The sequence below is a fragment of the Petromyzon marinus genome, unplaced genomic scaffold (genome assembly GCF_048934315.1).
Source record: "Petromyzon marinus isolate PM22_M1 ecotype Great Lakes invasive population unplaced genomic scaffold, UKy_Petmar_22M1.pri1.0 PM_Scaffold_185, whole genome shotgun sequence".
In the NCBI taxonomy this organism is placed as follows: Eukaryota; Metazoa; Chordata; class Hyperoartia; order Petromyzontiformes; family Petromyzontidae; genus Petromyzon; species Petromyzon marinus.
Window position 1 is genome coordinate 134,981 of NW_027423152.1, and position 22,907 is coordinate 157,887.

At 51.5% G+C, this 22,907-nt stretch overlaps 1 protein-coding gene across 1 annotated transcript in view; it reads left to right on the plus strand.

The window, feature by feature from the left end:
• LOC116958409 (uncharacterized) overlaps window positions 1-22,907 on the plus strand; it is a gene marked incomplete at its 3' end in the record, with an annotated part of 57,284 nt that overhangs the window by 28,891 nt on the left and 5,486 nt on the right. The window contains exons 6-10 of the mRNA XM_076063772.1: window positions 3,218-3,318; window positions 3,615-3,765; window positions 5,556-5,641; window positions 11,443-11,631; window positions 21,076-21,374. Of these exons, the coding sequence (XP_075919887.1) occupies window positions 3,218-3,318; window positions 3,615-3,765; window positions 5,556-5,641; window positions 11,443-11,631; window positions 21,076-21,374 (826 nt within the window). The remainder of the gene's footprint in view (window positions 1-3,217; window positions 3,319-3,614; window positions 3,766-5,555; window positions 5,642-11,442; window positions 11,632-21,075; window positions 21,375-22,907) is intronic.

Here is a 22,907-nt window from a genome sequence, read left to right on the forward strand (position 1 = left end):
GTCTATTGGTCTCTGTGTGAGTGAGTCTATGGGTCTCTGTGTGAGTGAGTCTATGGGTCTCTGTGTGAGTGAGTCTATGGGTCTTTGTGTGAGTGAGTCTATGGGTCCCTGTGTGAGTGAGTCTATGGGTCTCTGTGTTAGTGATTCTACGAGTCTCTGTGTGATGAGTCTATGGCTGTCTGTGTGGTGAGTCTATGGGTGTCTCTGTGTGAGTCTATGAGTTTCTGTGTGATGAGTCTATGGGTTTCTCTCTGTGATGAGTCTATGGGTTTCTCTGTGATGAGTCTATGGGTTTCTCTCTGTATGATGAGTCTACGGGTGTCTCTGTGTGAGTCTATAAGTCTATGAGTGTCTCTGTGTGATGAGTCTATGCGTGTCTCTGTGTGAGTCTATGAGTCTATGAGTGTCTCTCTGTGATAAGTCTATGGGTGCTTCTGTGTGATGAGTCTATGGATGTCTCTGTGTGAGTCTATGAGTCTATGAGTGTCTCTCTGTGATGAGTCTATGGGTGTCTCTGTGTGATGAGTCTATGGGTGTCTCTGTGTGATGAGTCTTTGGGTGTCTCTGTGTGAGTCTATGAGTGTCTCTGTGTGAGTTTATGAGTCTATGAGTGTCTCTCTGTGATAAGTCTATGGGTGCTTCTGTGTGATGAGTCTATGGATGTCTCTGTGTGAGTCTATGAGTCTATGAGTGTCTCTCTGTGATAAGTCTATGAGTGTCTCTGTGTGATGAGTCTCTGGGTGTCTTTGTGTGATGAGTCTACGGGTGTCTCTGTGTGATGAGTCTATGGGTGTCTCTGTGTGATGAGTCTATGGGTGTCTGTCTGTCTGATGAGTCTATGAGTGCCTCTGTGTGATGAGTCTATGGGTCTCTGTGTGAGTGAGTCTATGGGTCTCTGTGTGAGTGAGTCTATGGGTCTCTGTGTGAGTGAGTCTATGGGTCTCTAGGTGAGTGAGTCTATGGGTCTCTGTGTGAGTGAGTCTATGGGTCTCTGTGTGAGTGAGTCTGTGGGTCTCTGTGTGAGTGAGTCTATGGGTGTCTGTGTGAGTGAGTCTATGGGTCTCTGTGTGAGTGAGTCTATGGGTCTCTGTGTGAGTGAGTCTATGGGTCTCTGTGTGAGTGAGTCTATGGGTCTCTGTGTGAGTGAGTCTATGGGTCTCTGTGTGAGTGAGTCTATGGGTCTCTGTGTGAGTGAGTCTATGGGTCTCTGTGTGAGTGAGTCTATGGGTCTCTGTGTGAGTGAGTCTATGGGTCTCTGTGTGAGTGAGTCTGTGGGTCTCTGTGTGAGTGAGTCTATGGGTCTCTGTGTGAGTGAGTCTGTGGGTCTCTGTGTGAGTGAGTCTATGGGTCTCTGTGTGAGTGAGTCTATGGGTCTCTGTGTGAGTGAGTCTATGGGTCTCTGTGTGAGTGAGTCTATGGGTCTCTGTGTGAGTGAGTCTATGGGTCTCTGTGTGAGTGAGTCTATGGGTCTCTGTGTGAGTGAGTCTGTGGGTCTCTGTGTGAGTGAGTCTATGGGTCTCTGTGTGAGTGAGTCTGTGGGTCTCTGTGTGAGTGAGTCTATGGGTCTCTGTGTGAGTGAGTCTATGGGTCTCTGTGTGAGTGAGTCTGTGGGTCTCTGTGTGAGTGAGTCTATGGGTCTCTGTGTGAGTGAGTCTATGGGTCTCTGTGTGAGTGAGTCTGTGGGTCTCTGTGTGAATGAGTCTGTGGGTCTCTGTGTGAGTGAGTCTATGGGTCTCTGTGTGAGTGAGTCTATGGGTCTCTGTGTGAGTGAGTCTATGAGTGTCTCTGTGTGAGTGAGTCTATGGGTCTCTGTGTGAGTGAGTCTATGGGTCTCTGTGTGAGTGAGTCTATGGGTCTCTGTGTGAGTGAGTCTATGGGTCTCTGTGTGAGTGAGTCTGTGGGTCTCTGCGTGAATGAGTCTGTGGGTCTCTGTGTGAGTGAGTCTATGGGTCTCTGTGTGAGTGAGTCTATGGGTCTCTGTGTGAGTGAGTCTATGAGTGTCTCTGTGTGAGTGAGTCTATGGGTCTCTGTGTGAGTGAGTCTATGGGTCTCTGTGTGAGTGAGTCTATGGGTCTCTGTGTGAGTGAGTCTATGAGTGTCTCTGTGTGATGAGTCTATGGGTCTCTGTGTGTGAGTGAGTCTATGGGTCTCTGTGTGTGAGTGAGTCTGTGGGTCTCTGTGTGAGTGAGTCTATGGGTCTCTGTGTGAGTGAGTCTATGGGTCTCTGTGTGAGTGAGTCTGTGGGTCTCTGTGTGAGTGAGTCTATGGGTCTCTGTGTGAGTGAGTCTATGGGTCTCTGTGTGAGTGAGTCTGTGGGTCTCTGTGTGAGTGAGTCTATGGGTCTCTGTGTGAGTGAGTCTATGGGTCTCTAGGTGAGTGAGTCTATGGGTCTCTGTGTGAGTGAGTCTATGGGTCTCTGTGTGAGTGAGTCTATGGGTCTCTAGGTGAGTGAGTCTATGGGTCTCTGTGTGAGTGAGTCTATGGGTCTCTGTGTGAGTGAGTCTATGGGTCTCTGTGTGAGTGAGTCTATGGGTCTCTGTGTGAGTGAGTCTATGGGTCTCTAGGTGAGTGAGTCTATGGGTCTCTGTGTGATGAGTCTATGGGTCTCTGTGTGATGAGTCTGTGGGTCTCTGTGTGAGTGAGTCTATGGGTCTCTGTGTGAGTGAGTCTGTGGGTCTCTGTGTGAGTGAGTCTATGGGTGTCTGTGTGAGTGAGTCTATGGGTCTCTGTGTGAGTGAGTCTATGGGTCTCTGTGTGAGTGAGTCTATCGGTCTCTGTGTGAGTGAGTCTATGTGTCTCTGTGTGATGAGTCTATGATTCTCTCTCTGTGATGAGTCTACGGGTGTCTCTGTGTGATGAGTCTACGTGTTTCTCTCTCTGTGTGAGTCTATGGGTCTCTGTGTGAGTCTATGGGTCTCTGTGTGAGTGAGTCTATGGGTCTCTGTGTGAGTGAGTCTATGAGTCTCTGTGTGAGTGAGTCTATGGGTCTCTGTGTGAGTGAGTTTATGGGTCTCTGTGTGAGTGAGTCTATGGGTCTCTGTGTGAGTGAGTCTATGGGTCTCTCTCTGTGATGAGTCTATGGGTCTCTGTGTGAGTGAGTCTACGGGTGTCTCTGTGTGATTAGTCTATGATTCTCTCTCTGTGATGAGTCTACGTGTCTCTCTCTCTCTGTGTGATGAGCCCACGGGCTGTGTCTCTGCCATCCCCCCCCGTGCAGCTGCAACGTCTCGTGCCCTCCGGGCTTCCACGGAGCAAACTGCTCCGTGCAGTGCGGCTGCCTCGCCGGCTCCTGCGACCCCATCACCGGCGCCTGTGCAGGTAAGGCAGGGGGCGAGTCTTCGCGTGCGCGTGGGTGAGCGGGTCAGTGGGCTCGACGGTGAGCCACCGGCCAACACCACCGCCAACACCGCCAACACCGCCAACACCGCCGACGCCGGTGACGCCGGTGACGCCGGGCTGATCCCGGTCCTCGCGCCCTCCGCCGCTGTCGACTCAGCCTCAACTTGAGCTTCCCGGCGCCATCACCGCCCCCGCCACCGGCGACGCACGGATGCGCCCTGGGGGTGCTGGCCCCCCTATCTCTCGTATTGGCGCCTGCGTGCGTGCCTTGGCAGGCCCCTTCAGCTACATGCCACTGGCGGCCGCAGCCGGCAGTCTGCTGCTGCTCGTCCTGCTCATCATCCTCGTCGCCGCCTGCTGTCGCTGCTGCTGCTGCTGCCGCCGTGGCGACCGCGAGAAGCCGGCCAATGAGATTCTCCGGAAGAGGTTTTTATTTTTTTTTATTTTACCCACCCCCATAACCCTAAACCTAACCCTGACCATAACCTATCCCTAACCCTAACCATAACCCTAACCCAACCCTAACCTAACCATAACCATAACATAACCCTAACCTAACCATAACCCTAATTCTCCGGAAGAGGTTTTTTTACCCATAACCCTAACCCAACCCTAACCCTAACCCCCCTAACCCTAACCTAACCCTAACCTAACCTAACCCTAACTCTAACCTAACCATAACCCTAACCCTAACCCCCCTAACCCTAACCTAACCCTAACCTAACCTAACCCTAACTCTAACCTAACCATAACCCTAACCCTAACCTAACCCTAACCTAACCCTAACCCTAACCTAACCCTAACCTAACCCTAACCCTAACTCTAACCTAACCCTAACCTAACCCAAACCTAACCCTAACCCTAACCTAACTCTAACCTAACCATAACCCTAACCTAACCCTAACCTAACCCTAACCTAACCCTAACCTAACTCTAACCTAACCTAACCCTAACCTAACCCTAACCTAACCCTAACCTAACCCTAACCTAATCTAACCCTAACCTAACCCTAACCTAACCCTAACCCTAAACCTAATCTAACCCTAACCTAACCCTAACATAACCCTAACCCTAACTCTAACCTAATCTAACCCTAACCTAACCCTAACCTAACCATAACCCTAACCTAACCCCGCCACCACCCCACGACGTTTCTACTGCAACACAAAGCAGCAATCATCATCATCATCAGGTGTGAAAACCATAGCAACAATAAAATAATAAAAATATAAAACAATACAATAATACAAATATAAAACAATAAAATTATCACGACGTTTCGACTGCAACACAAAGCAGCAATCACCCCCCCTCCTCTTTTCCGAACATAGATGGACTCGTCCATCTGAACAAACTGTCAAATCGCTCTCCGTGGTGCTAACGTTTAAAAATAAAACGCCACTTTTTTCAAATTTTCTTGCCTTGGTTTTCACACCTGATGATGATGATTGCTGCTTTGTGTTGCAGTAGAAAACGTCGTGAGAATTTTATTGTTTTATATTTTTATTATTTTATAGTTTTATATTTTTATTATTTTATTGTTTTATATTTTTTATTATTTTATAGTTTTATATTTTTATTATTTTATCCTTGCCGTGGTTTTCACACCTGATGATGATTGCTGCTTTGTGTTGCAGTAGAAACGTCGTGAGAATTTTATTGTTTAATATTTTTATTATTTTATTGTTTTATATTTTTATTATTTTATTGTTTTATATTTTTATTATTTTATAGTTTTATATTTTTATTATTTTATTGTTTTATATTTTTATTATTTTATAGTTTTATATTTTTATTATTGTATTCTTGCTGTGGTTTTCACACCTGACGATGATGATTGCTGCTTTGTGTTGTAGTAGAAACGTCGTGAGAATTGTATCGTTTCATATATATTTGTTTTATTATTTTATTGTTTCCCTTCTACGTGGTGACTTTACAGAAAGAACCAAGAATACTTTACAAGGACAATACATTGAAACGTACTTTGATGATAATGTGTCCATTGCCCTTGAAACTGATTAGCCTAGACCATAGCTGCACCTTCCTCTATGGCCTTGTTTCACCACCGGTGCTGTAGGTCAAAGAATGGCACACCACCACCACCCTCCCCCCCCCCTTCACAGGCACTGCTGCTGCTACTCGAAGCAACTGCACCAATATTCCACGTGTACTAAATGGGGGAGACGTTGTGCTTGTCTTTGTGTTACACGTCCAAGGATCACCTCCCAGGACTCCCCTCTCCCGGCCCGGGGTTGCCCCGGGATTTTTTTCTGCGGACGACAGAAGCTTCCCCAGGTTACCGGTACGCGCACACACACACACACGCACACTACCATACCGGATGCTTGCTAAACCCACACACACACACACACTACCATACCGGATGCTTGCTAAACACACACACACCACTCAGTGTCTCCACACACACACACTACCATACCGGATGCTTGCTAAACACACACACACACTACCATACCGGATGCTTGCTAAACCCAAACACACACACACTACCATACCGGATGCTTGCTAAACCCACACACACTACCATACCGGATGCTTGCTAAACACACACACACACACCACTCCATGTCTCCACACACACACACACTACCATACCGGATGCTTGCTAAACCCACACACACACACTACCATACCGGATGCTTGCTAAACCCACACACACACCACTCCATGTCTCCACACACACACACATACTACCATACCGGATGCTTGCTAAACCCACACACACACACACCACCATACCGGATGCTTGCTAAACCCAAACACACACACACTACCATACTGGATGCTTGCTAAACCCACACACACTACCATACCGGATGCTTGCTAAACACACACACCACTCCATGTCTCCACACACACACACACTACCATACCTGATGCTTGCTAAACACACACACACACCACTCCATGTCTCCACACACACACACACTACCATACCGGATGCTTGCTAAACCCCCACACACACACACTACCATACCGGATGCTTGCTAAACACACACACACACACCACTCCATGTCTCCACACACACACACACTACCATACCGGATGCTTGCTAAACCCACACACACACACCACTCCGTGTCTTCACACACACACACACTACCATACTGGATGCTTGCTAAACCCACACACACACGCACACTACCATACCGGATGCTTGCTAAACCCACACACACACACTACCATACCGGATGCTTGCTAAACCCACACACACACGACTCCGTGTCTCCACACACACACACACTACCATACCAGATGCTTGCTAAACCCACACACCACTCCGTGTCTCCACACACACACACACACTACCATACCGGATGATTGCTAAACACACACCATACCGGATGATTGCTCAATGCATATAATGCTCTGAATCCACACACACACACTACCATGCCAGATGATTGCTAAACACACGCCCTGCTCTGTGTCTCTACACACACACACTACCATACCGGATGATTGATAAACGCACGATGTATGTTTGTAAGTTAGTTCGCTCCGTAGGTGAGACTCATGAGTCTTCAACGTGTTAAGAAATGCCAGCTGAGATTCATTCGCGAGCCAGATGCAGTCGTCAAGAGAGCCACGTCTGGCTCGCGAGCTGTAGGCTTGCCGACCGCTGATCGAGATGATGATTTAAAAGTGCGTAGCTCCAATGGAGAGGACTCCAGGCGGCCGCGGGAACGGTTCTGAAAGCGTTGCGTAATGCGGTGACCACCATCTTTGTTCGATGGTGAGCCAAAAGTGTAGTGTATAGTGTATCGTAGTGTGTTGTGTAGTGTATGGTGTATCGTAGTGTGTTGTGTAGTGTATGATAGTGTAGTGTATAGTAGTGTAGTGTATAGTGTATCGTAGTGTGTTGTGTAGTGTATACTAGTGTAGTGTATAGTGTATCGTAGTGTGTTGTGTAGTGTATAGTAGTGTAGTGTGTAGTAGTGTAGTGTATAGTGTATCGTAGTGTGTTGTGTAGTGTATAGTGTATCGTAGTGTGTTGTGTAGTGTATAATAGTGTAGTGTATAGTGGTGTAGTGTATAGTATTGTAGTGTATAGTAGTGTATAGTAGTGTAGTGTATAGTGTATCATAGTGTGTTGTGTAGTGTATAATAGTGTAGTGTATAGTAGTGTAGTGCATAGTGTATCGTAGTGTGTTGTGTAGTGTATAATAGTGTAGTGTATAGTAGTGTAGTGTATAGTGTATTGTAGTGTGTTGTGTAGTGTATAGTGTATCGTAGTGTGTTGTGTAGTGTATAGTGTAGTGTATAGTAGTGTAGTGTATAGTGTATCGTAGTGTGTTGTTTAGTGTATAGTGTAGTGTATAGTAGTGTAGTGTATAGTGTATCGTAGTGTGTTGTGTAGTGTATGATAGTGTAGTGTATAGTAGTGTAGTGTATAGTGTATCGTAGTGTGTTGTGTAGTGTATGATAGTGTAGTTTATAGTAGTGTAGTGTATAGTGTAGTGTATAGTAGTGTAGTGTATAGTGTAGTGTATAGTAGTGTAGTGTATAGTGTAGTGTATAGTAGAGTAGTGTATACTAGTGTAGTGTGTAGTGTAGTGTATAGTAGTGTAGTGTATAGTGTAGTGTATAGTAGTGTAGTGTATAGTGTAGTGTATAGTAGTCTAGTGTATAGTGTATCGTAGTGTGTTGTGTAGTGTATACTAGTGTAGTGTATAGTGGTGTAGTGTATAGTGTAATGTATATTGAAGTGTATAGTAGTGTAGTGTATAGTGTAGTGTATAGTGTAGTGTATAGTGTAGTGTATAGTAGTCTAGTGTATAGTGTATCGTAGTGTGTTGTGTAGTGTATAGTAGTGTAGTGTATAGTGGTGTAGTGTATAGTAGTTTAGTGTATAGTGTAGTGTATAGTAGTGTAGTGTATAGTGTATCGTAGTGTGTTGTGTAGTGTATAATAGTGTAGTGTATAGTAGTGTGTAGTGTAGTGTATGGTAGGGTGTATTGTAGTGTAGTGTATGGTGCAGTGTATAGTGTAGTGTATGGTAGTGTAGTGTATAGTAGTGTAGTGTATAGTGGTGTAGTGTATAGTAGTGTATAGTGTAGTGTATAGTAGTGTAGTGTATAGTGTAGTGTATAATGCAGTGTATAGTGTACTAGTATCGTGTAAAGAAGTGTATTGTAGTGTATCGTAGTGTAGTTGTTTGTAGTGCAGTGTATAGTGTTGTATAGTGTAGTGTATAGTAGTGTAGTGTATCTTAGTGTAGTGTATCATTACTGTACACTACATTACTATACACTACACTATACACTACACTATACACTACTATACACTACACTACTATACGCTACACTACTATACACTGCATTACTATACACTACACTACTATACACTACACTATACACTACACTACTACACACTACACACTATACACTGCACTACACACTACATTATACACTACTATACACTACACTATACACTACACTACACACTACACTATACACTACACCACTATACACTGCACTATACACTACACTATACACTACACACTACACTACACTATACACTACACTACTATACACTACACACTATACACACTACACTATACACTACACTACTATACACTACACTATACACTACACTACACACTACACTACACACTACACTACACTACTATACACTACATTACTACACACTACACTACTATACACTACACTACACACTACACTACTATACACTACACTACTACACACTACACTACTATACACTACACTATACACTACACTATACACTAGACTACACATTACACTACACACTACACTATACACTACACTACTATACACTACACTACACACTACACTATACACTACACTACACACTACACTACACACTACACTATACACTACACTACACTATACACTACACTACTATACACTACACTATACACTACACTACACACTACACTACTATACACTACACGACACACTACACTACACACTACACTACTATACACTACACTACACTATACACTACACTACTATACACTACACTATACACTACACTACACACTACACTACTATACACTACACTACACACTACACTACACACTACACTACTACACACTACACTACACACTACACTACTATACACTACACTACACACTACACTACACACTACACTACTATACACTACACTACACACTACACTACACACTACACTACTACACACTACACTACACACTACACTACTATACACTACACTATACACTACACTACACACTACACTACCATACACTACACTACTATACGCTACACTATACACTACACTACACTACTATACACTGCACTACACACTACACTACACACTACACTATACACTACACTACTATAAACTACACTACTATACACTACACTACACACTACACTACTATACACTACAGTACACACTACACACTACACTATACACTACACTACTACACACTACACTACTATACACTATACACTACACTATACACTACACTACTATACACTACACTACACACTACACTACTACACACTACACTACACACTATACACTACACTACACACTATACTACTATACACTACACTACACACTACACTATACACTACACTATACACTACACTAGACACTACACTACTATACACTACACTACAGTACACACTACACTACTATACACTACACTATACACTACACTACACACTACACTACACACTACACTACTATACACTACACTACACACTACACTACACACTACACTACTACACACTACACTACACACTACACTACTATACACTACACTATACACTACACTACACTACTATACACTACACTATACACTACACTACACACTACACTACTATACACTACACTACACACTACACTACACTATACACTACACTACTATACACTACACTACACACTACACTATACACTACACTACACACTACTATACACTACACTACACACTACACTACTATACTACACTAGACACTACACTACTATACACTACACTACAGTACACACTACACTACTATACACTACACTATACACTACACTACACACTACACTACTACACACTACACTACACACTACACTACTATACACTACACTACACACTACACTACACACTACACTACTACACACTACACTACACACTACACTACTATACACTACACTATACACTACACTACACTACTATACACTACACTATACACTACACACTACACTACTATACACTACACTACACACTACACTATACACTACACTATACACTACACTACTATACACTACACTACACACTACACTATACACTACACTACACACTACTATACACTACACTACACACTACACTACTATACACTACACTATACACTACACTACACACTACACTACACACTACACTATACACTACACTACACACTACACTACACTACTATACACTACACTACTACACACTACATTATACACTACACTACACACTACACTACTACACACTACACTACACACTACACTACACACTACACTATACACTACACTACACACTACACTACACTATACACTACACTATACACTACACTATACACTACACTACACACTACACTATACACTACACACTATACTACTATACACTACACTATACACTACACTACTATACACTACACTATACACTACACTATACACACTACACTACACATTACACTATACACTACACTATACACTACACTACTATACACTACACTATACACTACACTACTATACACTACACTACTATACACTACACTACTATACACTACACTACTATACACTACACTATACACTACACTACTATACACTACACTACTATACACTACACTACTATACACTACACTATACACTACACTACTATACACTACACTACACACTACACTACTATACACTACACACTACACTACACACTACACTATACACTACACTATACACTACACTACTACACACTACACTATACACTACACTATACACTACACTTCACACTAGTGCCGTACTAGTGACGAATTGCCAACGTGTTCAAGTGACCCACGTGTCTGATTTCCCCTCCCACCCACCCACCACCACCACCACCCCCACAGTCCACCACCACGACCGCGAATTGGCCTTCAGCTGCAGCTACATTGAGACGAGCTCCGTGCAGAGGGACAGCGTCGACGTTTCTTCGTCTCCCTCCTCCTCGTCCTCCTCCTCATCCTCCTCCTCCTCCTCCTCGCATGTCTTCAGCTTCATGGGGGCTGACGAACAGTGCTTCTACTCCATACCGGAGGGTGACCCGCCACTATGAGTCTGACACGCTCACTCGCGTGTGTCTCTCTGTGTCTCTGTGTGTCTCTGTCTCTCTGTGTCTCGTGTCTCTCTGTCTCGTGTCTCTCTGTGTCTGTCTCTCTGTGTCTCTGTGTCTCTGTGTCTCTCTGTCTCTGTCTCTCTGTCTCTCTGTCTCTGTCTCTCTGTCTCTCTCTGTGTCTCTGTCTCTCTGGCTCTGTCTCTCTGTGTCTCTCTCTCTGTCTCTCTGTGTGTCTCTCTGTGTCTCTCTGTCTCTGTGTCTCTCTGTCTCTGTGTCTCTCCCGTGTCTCCCCGTGTCTCCCCGTGTCTCCCCGTGTCTCTCTGTCTCTCTGTCTCTCTGTCTCGTGTCTGTCTCGTGTCTCTGTCTCGTGTCTCTCTGTCTCTCTGTCTCGTGTCTGTCTGTCTCTCTCTGTGTCTCTCTGTCTCTCTGGCTCTGTCTCGTGTCTCTCTGTCTCTCTGTCTCTCTCTGTGTCTCTCACTGTCTCGTGTCTCTCTGTATCTCTGTCTCGTGTCTCCCTGTGTCTCTCAGTGTCTCTCTCCCCGTCTCTCACCCGCGCGTCTCTCCCCGTGTCTTTCTCTATCTCCCCGTGTCTCTCTCCCTGTCTCTATCCCGCGTGTCTCTCTCTCTGTCTCTCACCTGCGCGTCTTCCCCGTGTCTCTCTATCTCCCCGTGTCTCTCTCTCTGTCTCCCCGCGTGTCTCTCTCCCTGTCTCTCTCCCTGTCTCTCTCCCTGTCTCTCTCCCCGTGTCTGTCTCTATCTCCCCGTGTCTCTCTTTCTGTCTCCCCGCGTGTCTCTTTCCCAGTGTCTCTCTCCCAATGTCTCTCTCCCTGTTTCTCTCCCTGTCTCTCTCCCTGTCTCTCTCCCCGTGTCTCTCTCCCTGTCTCTCTCCCTGTCTCTCTCCCAGTGTCTCTCTCCGTCTCTCTCCCCGTGTCTCTCCCAGTGTCTCTCTCCCAGTGTCTCTCTCCCTCTCTCACCCTGTCTCTCCCAGTGTCTCTCTCCCTGTCTTTCTCCCTGTCTCTCTCCCTGTCTCTCTCCCTGTCTCTCTCCCCGTGTCTCTCTCCCTGTCTCTCTCTATCTCCCTGTCTCTCTCCCTGTCTCTCTCCCTGTCTCTCTCCCCGTGTCTCTCTCCCTGTCTCTCTCCCTGTCTCTCTCCCTGTGTCTCTCTCCCTGTCTCTCTCCCTGTCTCTCTCCCAATGTCTCTCTCCCTGTCTCTCTCCCTGTCTCTCTCCCAATGTCTCTCTCCCAGTGTCTCTCTCCCTGTCTCTCTCCCTGTCTCTCTCCCTGTCTCGCTCCCCGTGTCTCTCTCCCTGTCTCTCTCCCTGTCTCTCTCCCAGTGTCTCTCTCCCTGTCTCTCTCCCCGTGTCTCTCTCCCTGTCTCTCTCTATCTCCCTGTCTCTCTCCCTGTCTCTCTCCATGTCTCTCTCCCTGTCTCTCTCCCTGTGTCTCTCTCCCTGTCTCTCTCCCAATGTCTCTCTCCCTGTCTCTCTCCCTGTCTCTCTCTGTCTCTCTCCCTGTCTCTCTCCCCGTGTCTCTCTCCCAGTGTCTCTCTCCCCGTGTCTATCTCCCTGTCTCTCTCCCTGTCTCTCTCCCAATGTCTCTCTCCCTGTCTCTCTCCCTGTCTCTCTCCCTGTCTCTCTCCCCGTGTCTCTCTCCCTGTCTCTCTCTATCTCCCTGTCTCTCTCCCTGTCTCTCTCCCTGTCTCTCTCCCCGTGTCTCTCTCCCTGTCTCTCTCCCTGTCTCTCTCCCTGTGTCTCTCTCCCTGTCTCTCTCCCTGTCTCTCTCCCAATGTCTCTCTCCCTGTCTCTCTCCCTGTCTCTCTCCCAATGTCTCTCTCCCAGTGTCTCTCTCCCTGTCTCTCTCCCTGTCTCTCTCCCTGTCTCGCTCCCCGTGTCTCTATCCCTGTCTCTCTCCCTGTCTCTCTCCCAGTGTCTCTCTCCCTGTCTCTCTCCCCGTGTCTCTCTCCCTGTCTCTCTCTATCTCCCTGTCTCTCTCCCTGTCTCTCTCCATGTCTCTTTCCCTGTCTTTCTCCCTGTGTCTCTCTCCCTGTCTCTCTCCCTGTCTCTCTCCCAATGTCTCTCTCCCTGTCTCTCTCCCTGTCTCTCTCCCAATGTCTCTCTCCCTGTCTCTCTCCCTGTCTCTCTCCCTGTCTCTCTCCCAATGTCTCTCTCCCAGTGTCTCTCTCCCTGTCTCTCTCCCTGTCTCTCTCCCTATCTCGCTCCCCGTGTCTCTCTCCCTGTGTCTCTCCCTGTCTCTCTCCCAGTGTCTCTCTCCCTGTCTCTCTCCCCGTGTCTCTCTCCCTGTCTCTCTCTATCTCCCTGCCTCTCTCCCTGTCTCTCTCCCTGTCTCTCTCCATGTCTCTCTCCCTGTCTCTCTCCCTGTCTCTCTCCCTGTCTCTCTCCCAATGTCTCTCTCCCTGTCTCTCTCCCTGTCTCTCTCCCTGTCTCTCTCCCCGTGTCTCTCTCCCTGTCTCTCTCTATCTCCCTGTCTCTCTCCCTGTCTCTCTCCCTGTCTATCTCCCCGTGTCTCTCTCCCTGTCTCTCTCCCTGTCTCTCTCCCTATGTCTCTCTCCCTGTCTCTCTCCCTGTCTCTCTCCCAATGTCTCTCTCCCTGTCTCTCTCCCTGTCTCTCTCCCTGTCTCTCTCCCAATGTCTCTCTCCCAGTGTCTCTCTCCCTGTCTCTCTCCCTGTCTCTCTCCCTGTCTCGCTCCCCGTGTCTCTCTCCCTGTCTCTCTCCCTGTCTCTCTCCCTGTGTCTCTCTCCCTGTCTCTCTCCCCGTGTCTCTCTCCCTGTCTCTCTCTATCTCCCTGTCTCTCTCCCTGTCTCTCTCCCTGTCTCTCTCCATGTCTCTCTCCCTGTCTTTCTCCCTGTGTCTCTCTCCCTGTCTCTCTCCCTGTCTCTCTCCCAATGTCTCTCTCCCTGTCTCTCTCCCTGTCTCTCTCCCTGTCTCTCTCCCAATGTCTCTCTCCCTGTCTCTCTCCCTGTCTCTCTCCCTGTCTCTCTCCCAATGTCTCTCTCCCTGTCTCTCTCCCTGTCTCTCTCCCAATGTCTCTCTCCCAGTGTCTCTCTCCCTGTCTCTCTCCCTGTCTCTCTCCCTATCTCGCTCCCCGTGTCTCTCTCCCTGTGTCTCTCCCTGTCTCTCTCCCAGTGTCTCTCTCCCTGTCTCTCTCCCCGTGTCTCTCTCCCTGTCTCTCTCTATCTCCCTGTCTCTCTCCCTGTCTCTCTCCCTGTCTCTCTCCATGTCTCTCTCCCTGTCTTTCTCCCTGTGTCTCTCTCCCTGTCTCTCTCCCTGTCTCTCTCCCAATGTCTCTCTCCCTGTCTCTCTCCCTGTCTCTCTCCCTGTCTCTCTCCCAATGTCTCTCTCCCTGTCTCTCTCCCAATGTCTCTCTCCCTGTCTCTCTCCCTGTCTCTCTCCCAATGTCTCTCTCCCAGTGTCTCTCTCCCTGTCTCTCTCCCTGTCTCTCTCCCTGTCTCGCTCCCCGTGTCTCTCTCCCTGTGTCTCTCCCTGTCTCTCTCCCAGTGTCTCTCTCCCTGTCTCTCTCCCCGTGTCTCTCTCCCTGTCTCTCTCTATCTCCCTGTCTCTCTCCCTGTCTCTCTCCCTGTCTCTCTCCATGTCTCTCTCCCTGTCTTTCTCCCTGTGTCTCTCTCCCTGTCTCTCTCCCTGTCTCTCTCCCAATGTCTCTCTCCCAGTGTCTCTCTCCCTGTGTTTCTCTCCCTGTCTCTCTCCCTATCTCTCTCCCTGTCTCTCTCCCTGTCTCTCTCTATCTCCCAGTGTCTCTCTCCGTGTCTCTCTCTATCTCCCCGTGTCTCTCTCCCTGTCTCTCTCTATCTCTCCCTGTCTCTCTCTCTGTCTCTCTCTGTCTCTCTCCCTGTCTATCTCCCAGTGTCTCTCTCCCTGTCACTCTTTTTTTACGATCAGAAGAGACATGAAGATGCTCGGTGTAGTCGGCACTTTGCTCCGTTCATCATTTCGGTTTTTGTTTTTAAGCTTTGCTTTACGTAACCCCCCCCCCCTTCCCTCTCTCTCTACCCCCCTCTCCGCCCCCCCCTCTCTCTCTCTACCCCCCTCTCTACCTACTCCATTTGGCTCTCTCCCGCTCTCTCTCTCGCTCTCTCTCACTCTCTCTTTTCTTCATAACTACGACAAGCGCTGCATCTGAACGCAGCCATTCCCACGCGGTCAAAACCGGCCTCCGACGGGTGTAGCTCACAATCTGTTACGTGCAACGGAGAGCCCTCTGTACCGTCACCTGCCACCGAGCTCACGGCCCTCCCCCGGCGCCCCCACCGCTCCTCGAAGGCCCGTCACGGCGTGTGGGTCAGCCGCTCCGCACGGCGGAACTCCGGGCCCACACCACCACCACCACCACCACCACCGCACCCTGGCTCCGACGGGAGCGCGGAAGATGCCCCAGGGCTGCCGGCCGGACGTGGCCCCATCCAGGGCCACCTTCCTCTACCAGAGGCTTTGGCCGTAGCCGAAGGGCAACGCTGACAAGGCCCCCCTGACGATGTCGGGGGTTCCGTTGCCCCCTTCGGGTGTCCGAAGATGAGGACCGTCAGGGGGGGGGGGAGAGAAGCGGAGGCTGGACCTCTGGAGGATGTTTCCCAGGACCTTCGGAACGCGGCGAGGTCCAGGCTCTCGCTCTCCGCGTGTCGGCGCGCCAACGTCTCCGCTTTACCGCGGGCGGGACCCGGCAACTCCGGGGACGTGTCGGCGAAGCGCCCCGGTGAAGGCGTCGGAGGCGACGGTGCCGTGGGCGACGCTCCGGCCGCGGTCGCCGACGCGGTCGTAACGTCGGGCTGCGGTGGAGTTGCCTCCGGCGAGGCCTCTCCGGAGAGACGCCGGGGGGGCTGGGGGGGGCTCTCCTCCGGGCGTGGTCCTTGTGGCTCCTCCTCAGGGTTGTGTCCTGTTTGGTGGAACCGGACCACGTAGGAGTAGAGAGCACCTTCCTCTTGACGTTAGCGAAGGCCACCCTCCGGCAGATCTTCCGCCCGGCACGGGTCGCGATCCGCCTTCGTTTGTCGGCACTGGCGATGCAGCGGCACGACTGGGAGAGCTCCGGTGGAGGGGGACCGAGAGGGGCCTCGTCATCCCCGACGCCGATGGGGGCGGGCGGCGTTCTCCCCGCCGCTGCCGCTGAGAAGGCCCCCTTGGCTCCGGCCAGGATCCTGGCGGCCACCCGGAGCGACTGCAGCCCCTCCCCCCCCACTGTCTTTGCGGGCCTATGTCTGCCGGTCCGAGCCACCGGACCTCCGTGTTTCGGGCTCCGCCAGATCTCCCGTCCTGGCGAAGCCGCGCGTTGGCGAGGCGCCTCTCCGTGCCGGGGGTGGTGGTGGTGGTGATGGTGGTGGTGATGATGGTGATGGTGGTGGTGGTGGTGATGGTGGTGATGGTGGTGGTGGTGATGGTGGTGGTGATGGTGGTGGTGGTGGTGATGGTGGTGATGGTGGTGATGGTGGTGGTGGTGGTGATGGTGGTGATGGTGGTGATGGTGGTGATGGTGGTGGTGATGGTGGTGATGGTGGTGGTGATGGTGGTGGTGATGGTGATGGTGGTGATGGTGGTGATGGTGGTGGTGATGGTGGTGATGGTGGTGATGGTGGTGATGGTGGTGGTGGTGGTGGTGATGGTGATGGTGGTGGTGGTGGTGGATGGCGGCTTTGTCTGCGGGGTTCCTGAGGATCGGTTCGAAGACCAGATCCTCGGCCGATCGCGGCCGCTTCAGCCTCCTGACGGCGAGGGAGCTCCGTGTCCGCAGGACGCTCCCTGTAGAAGGGTGGCAGCTTGCCCCAGTGGGAGGCCCTGCAGGTCCACGTAGAATAGTCGCTTGGAGCACCGCAGACCCCCCCCCACCCAGCTGTTTCAGGAGGAAGGAGGCCGTGACGCTCCAGGCCGGTGCCGGGGCGGCGTGGTGCAGGAACTTTCGCGCGGCCTTGCGGTCGGAAGGCGGCCGGCCGACTCCGCAAGCACGCACCGGTCCATGACCGCCCCCTCGTCCAGTGGCAGGGCTCAGGACCCCAGCCACGACCTCGGTGACCTCCGCCCGACCAGAAGAAGTCGAGGACTCGCTTCTGACGCTCGTTGACGAGGCTCATAGAGGGGTGGGGTGCAGGGAGAAGAGTCGGTGCCACAGCACGGACGCGTCACCGGCTGGTTCACCGCCAACGTCTTTGTCCTCAATGTGAGGAACTTGCACGGGCGACTCCGGGTGCCCAGCCGCTCCTTCGCCTTCTCGCCCTCCGGCTCGACCCGGTTCCTCTGCGGTGGTTCCTCCTCTGGTCCGAGGAACACCTCCAAGGTGGTGCGGCAGCGATGTTGTGCTCCGATCGATGGCTTTTGCCTTCTCGGGACACCCGGTCACGTCCCACGCTCCAACCGGCAGGCCCCGCTGCACTTTTGCCAGTAAAATTTTTGATGAGGAGGAGGAGGCTTTCGAAAAGACCTCCTGGCACTCGTGCAGCAGGGCGACGTCAGCCAGGGAGCGCAGGATGAGGAGGAGGACGTCGTCGTCGGCGTACGCCGTCAGGACCAACTTGACGCTTGGTTCCCCGAGCACCGGGCCGCTGAGTCTCCGCCTTACGAGACTCAGGAAAGGCTCTGAAGCCAGGGCGTGAAGTTGGCCCGACAATGGGCATCCCCGTCTCACTCCTCGCTCGAATTTGACCGGGGCAGTGAGGGCGCCGCTGATCTTGATCACGCACTCCGCCTCGGCGTAGAGCAGGCGGATCGTTCGGACGAAGGCATCCCCCAAAACCAAAGGTCCTGAGGGTTCCCAGCAGGTGCCTTGTGGTGGTCCACTCTGTCAAAAGCCTTTTCCTGGTCAAAGAGCCAGAAACGCGATCGGGATGCCCCAACCTCTGGGACACCACCGCGATGAGGTCCCCGACCAGGAAGATGCCGTCGTGGATGATTCGTCCGGGGATGGTGTAGGACTGGGTCCCCGTGTACGACTTGTTCGATCACCCCTTTCAGTCGCAGGGAGAGAGCCTCCGTCAATATTTTGTAGTCTGTGTTCAGTCTCTCACCCTGTCTCTCTCACTGTCTCTCACCCGCGCGTGTCTCTCCGTGTCTCTCTCCCCGTGTCTCTCTCCCTGTCTCTCACCCGCGCGTGTCTCTCTCTATCTCACCTTGTCTCTCACCCTGTCTCTCTCCCTGTCTCTCTCTATCTCCCCGTGTCTCCCTCCGTGTCTGTCTCTATCTCCCCGCGTCTCTCTCCCTGTCTCTCACCTGCGCGTGTCTCTCTGTGTCTCTCTCCCCGTGTCTCTCTCCCTGTCTCTCACCCGCGCGTGTCTCTCTCTATCTCACCTTGTCTCTCACCCTGTCTCTCTCCCTGTCTCTCTCTATCTCCCCGTTTCTGTCTCTCTATCTCCCCGTGTCTCCCTCCGTGTCTGTCTCTCTCACCCGCGCGTGTCTCTCTCTCTGTCTCTCACCCGCGCGTGTCTCTCTCCCCCTGTCTCTCTCCCTGTCTCTCACCCGCGTGTCTCTCCGTGTCTCTCTCTCCGTGTCTCTCTCCCCGTGTCTCTCTCCCTGTCTCTCTCCCCGTGTCTCTCTCTATCTCACCTTGTCTCTCACCCTGTCTCTCTCCCTGTCTCTCTCTATCTCCCCGTGTCTGTCTCTCTATCTCCCCGTGTCTCCCTCCGTGTCTGTCTCTATCTCCCCCGCGCGTGTCTCTCTCCCTGTCTCTCTCCCAGTGTCTCTCTTCCCGTGTCTCTCTCCCAGTGTTTCTCTCCCCGTGTCTCTCTCCCAGTGTCTCTCTCCCTGTCTCTCTCTCAGTGTCTCTCTCCCAGTGTCTCTCTCCCAGTGTCTCTCTCCCTGTCTCTCTCCCAGTGTCTCTCTCCCAGTGTCTCTCTCCCTGTCTCTCTCCCAGTGTCTCTCTCCCTGTCTCTCTCCCAGTGTCTCTCTCCCCGTGTCTCTCTCCCAGTGTCTCTCTCCCTGTCTCACCCTGTCTCTCTCCCAGTGTCTCTCTCCCTGTCTCACCCTGTCACTCTCCCAGTGTCTCTATCCCTGTCTCACCCTGTCTCTCTCCCAGTGTCTCTCTCCTCGTGTCTCTCTCCCAGTGTCTCTCTCCCTCTCTCACCCTGTCTCTCTCCCAGTGTCTCTCTCCCCGTGTCTCTCTCCCAGTGTCTCTCTCCCTCTCTCACCCTGTCTCTCTCACAGTGTCTCTCTCCCTGTCTCACCCTGTCTCTCCCAGTGTCTTTCTCTATCTCCCCGTGTCTCTCTCCCAGTGTCTCTCCCAGTGTCTCTCTCCCTGTCTCTCTACACGTGTCTCTCTCCCTGTCTCTCTCCCAGTGTCTCTCTCCCTGTCTCACCCTGTCTCTCTCCCAGTGCCTCTCTCCCTGTCTCACCCTGTCTCTCTCCCAGTATCTCTCTCTATCTCCCCGTGTCTCTCTCCCCGTGTCTCTCTCCCCGTGTCTCTCTGCCAGTGTTTCTCTCCCCGTGTCTCACCCGCGCGTGTCTCTCCGTGTCTCTCTCCCCGTGTCTCTCCCTGTCTCTCACCCGCGCGTGTCTCTCTCTATCTCACCTTGTCTCTCACCCTGTCTCTCTCCCTTTCTCTCTCTCTATCTCCCCGTGTCTGTCTCTCTATCTCCCCGTGTCTCCCTCCGTGTCTGTCTCTCTCACCCGCGCGTGTCTCTCTCCCTGTCTCTCACAGCGCGTGTCTCTCTCCCCCTGTCTCTATCCCTGTCTCTCACCCGCGCGTGTCTCTCTCCCCCTGTCTCTCTCCCTGTCTCTCACCCGCGCGTGTCTCTCTCCCCCTGTCTCTCTCCCTGTCTCTCACCCGCGTGTCTCTCCCCGTGTCTCTCTCCCTGTCTCTCCCCCCGTGTCTCTCTCTATCTCACCTTGTCTCTCACCCTGTCTCTCTCCCTGTCTCTCTCTATCTCCCCGTGTCTGTCTCTCTATCTCCCCGTGTCTCCCTCCGTGTCTGTTTCTATCTCCCCGTGTCTCTCTCCCTGTCTCTCACCCGCGCGTCTCTCCCCCCGTGTCTCTCTCCCAGTGTCTCTATCTCCCAGTGTCTCTCTCCCTGTCTCTCACCCGCGCGTGTCTCTCTCCCTGTCTCTCTCCCTGTCTCTCTCCCTGTCTCTCTCTATCTCCCCGTGTCTCCCTCCGTGTCTGTCTCTCTCCCCCGAGCGTGTCTCTCTCCCTGTCTCTCTCCCTGTCTCTCACCCGCGCGTGTCTCTCTCCCCCTGTCTCTCTCCCTGTCTCTCCCCCTGTCTCTCTCCCCATGTCTCTCTCCCTGTCTCTCACCCGCGCGTGTCTCTCTCCCCCTGTCTCTCTCCCCGTGTCTCTCTCCCTGTCTCTCCTCCTGTCTCTCTCCCCGTGTCTCTCTCCCTGTCTCTCCTCCTGTCTCTCTCCCCGTGTCTCTCTCCCTGTCTCTCCTCCTGTCTCTCTCCCCGTGTCTCTCTCCCCGTCTCTCCCTCCGTGTCCCCAGGCGAGGCATGGGGGGGCAATTACCGCCGTGCCCGTGACCCCGACAGCTCCGAGCGGGGACCCGTCCCCACCTCCTCCTCCTCTCCCCGCCTGCCCTCGCCGCTGCCCGGGCTGGGAGAGAGCCCCGCCGAAGGGGACGCCGTGGGAGGGGTCCCCTTGGCGGCGTGGAAGGGGGGCACGGCTGGGGAGGATCCCGAGGTGGTGGTGGGTGGTGGTGGCGGTGGTGGTGCAGGTGGTGGTGGCTACGCCGTTCCACAACACGGAGACAGCGGAGTCTATGCCAGGCCTCTGCCATCACCGGTGACTGAACTGCTTCACCCTGTAGACCTGCTTCACCCTGAGTACCTGCTTCACCCTGAGTACCTGCTTCACCCTGTAGACCTGCTTCACCCTGAGTACCTGCTTCACCCTGAGTACCTGCTTCACCTGTGTACATGCTTCACCTGTGTACCTGCTTCACCTGTAGACCTGCGTCACCTGTAGACCTGCTTCAGCTGTGTACCTGCTTCACCCTGAGTACCTGCTTCACCCTGAGTACCTGCTTCACCCTGAGTACCTGCTTCACCCTGAGTACCTGCTTCACCTGTGTACCTGCTTCATCCTGTAGACCTGCTTCACCCTGTAGACCTGCTTCACCCTGAGTACCTGCTTCACCCTGTAGACCTGCTTCACCTGTAGACCTGCTTCACCCTGAGTACCTGCTTCACCCTGAGTACCTGCTTCACCCTGAGTACCTGCTTCACCTGTGTACCTGCTTCACCCTGAGTACCTGCTTCACCCTGTGTACCTGCTTCACCCTGAGTACCTGCTTCACCCTGTAGACCTGCTTCACCCTGTAGACCTGCGTCACCTGTGTACCTGCTTCACCTGTATACCTGCTTCACCTGTGTACCTGCTTCACCTGTGTACCTGCTTCACCTGTGTACCTGCTTCACCTGTAGACCTGCTTCACCTGTGTACCTGCTTCACCCTGTAGACCTGCGTCACCTGTAGACCTGCTTCTCCCTGTAGACCTGCTTCACCCTGAGTACCTGCTTCACCCTGAGTACCTGCTTCACCCTGTAGACCTGCTTCACCTGTGTACCTGTGTCACCTGTGTACCTGTGTCACCTGTAGACCTGCTACACCTGTGTACCTGCTTCACCTGTGTACCTGCTTCAGTTGTGTACCTGCTTCACCTGTAGACCTGCTTCACCTGTGTACCTGCTTCACCCTGTAGACCTGCTTCACCTGTAGACCTGCTTCACCCTGTAGACCTGCTTCACCTGTGTACCTGCTTCACCTGTGTACCTGCTTCACCTGTGCACCTGTGTCACCCTGGGTACCTGCTTCATCTGTATACCTGCTTCACCTGTGTACCTGCTTCACCTGTAGACCTGCTTCACCTGTGTACCTGCTTCACCTGTAGACCTGCTTCACCTGTGTACCTGCTTCACCTGTGTACCTGTGTCACCTGTGTACCTGTGTCACCTGTGTACCTGTGTCACCTGTAGACCTGCTTCACCTGTGTACCTGCATCACCTGTATACCTGCTTCATCTGTGTACCTGCTTCACCTGTATACCTGCTTCACCTGTGTACCTGTGTCACCTGTAGACCTGCTTCACCTGTGTACCTGCTTCACCTGTGTACCTGCTTCATCTGTGTACCTGCTTCACCTGTATACCTGCTTCACCTGTGTACCTGTGTCACCCTATGTACCTGCTTCACCTGTGTACCTGCTTCACCTGTGTACCTGCTTCACCTGTGTACCTGCATCATCTGTAGACCTGTGTCACCTGTAGACCTGCTTCACCTGTGTACCTGCTTCACCTGTAGACCTGCTTCACCTGTA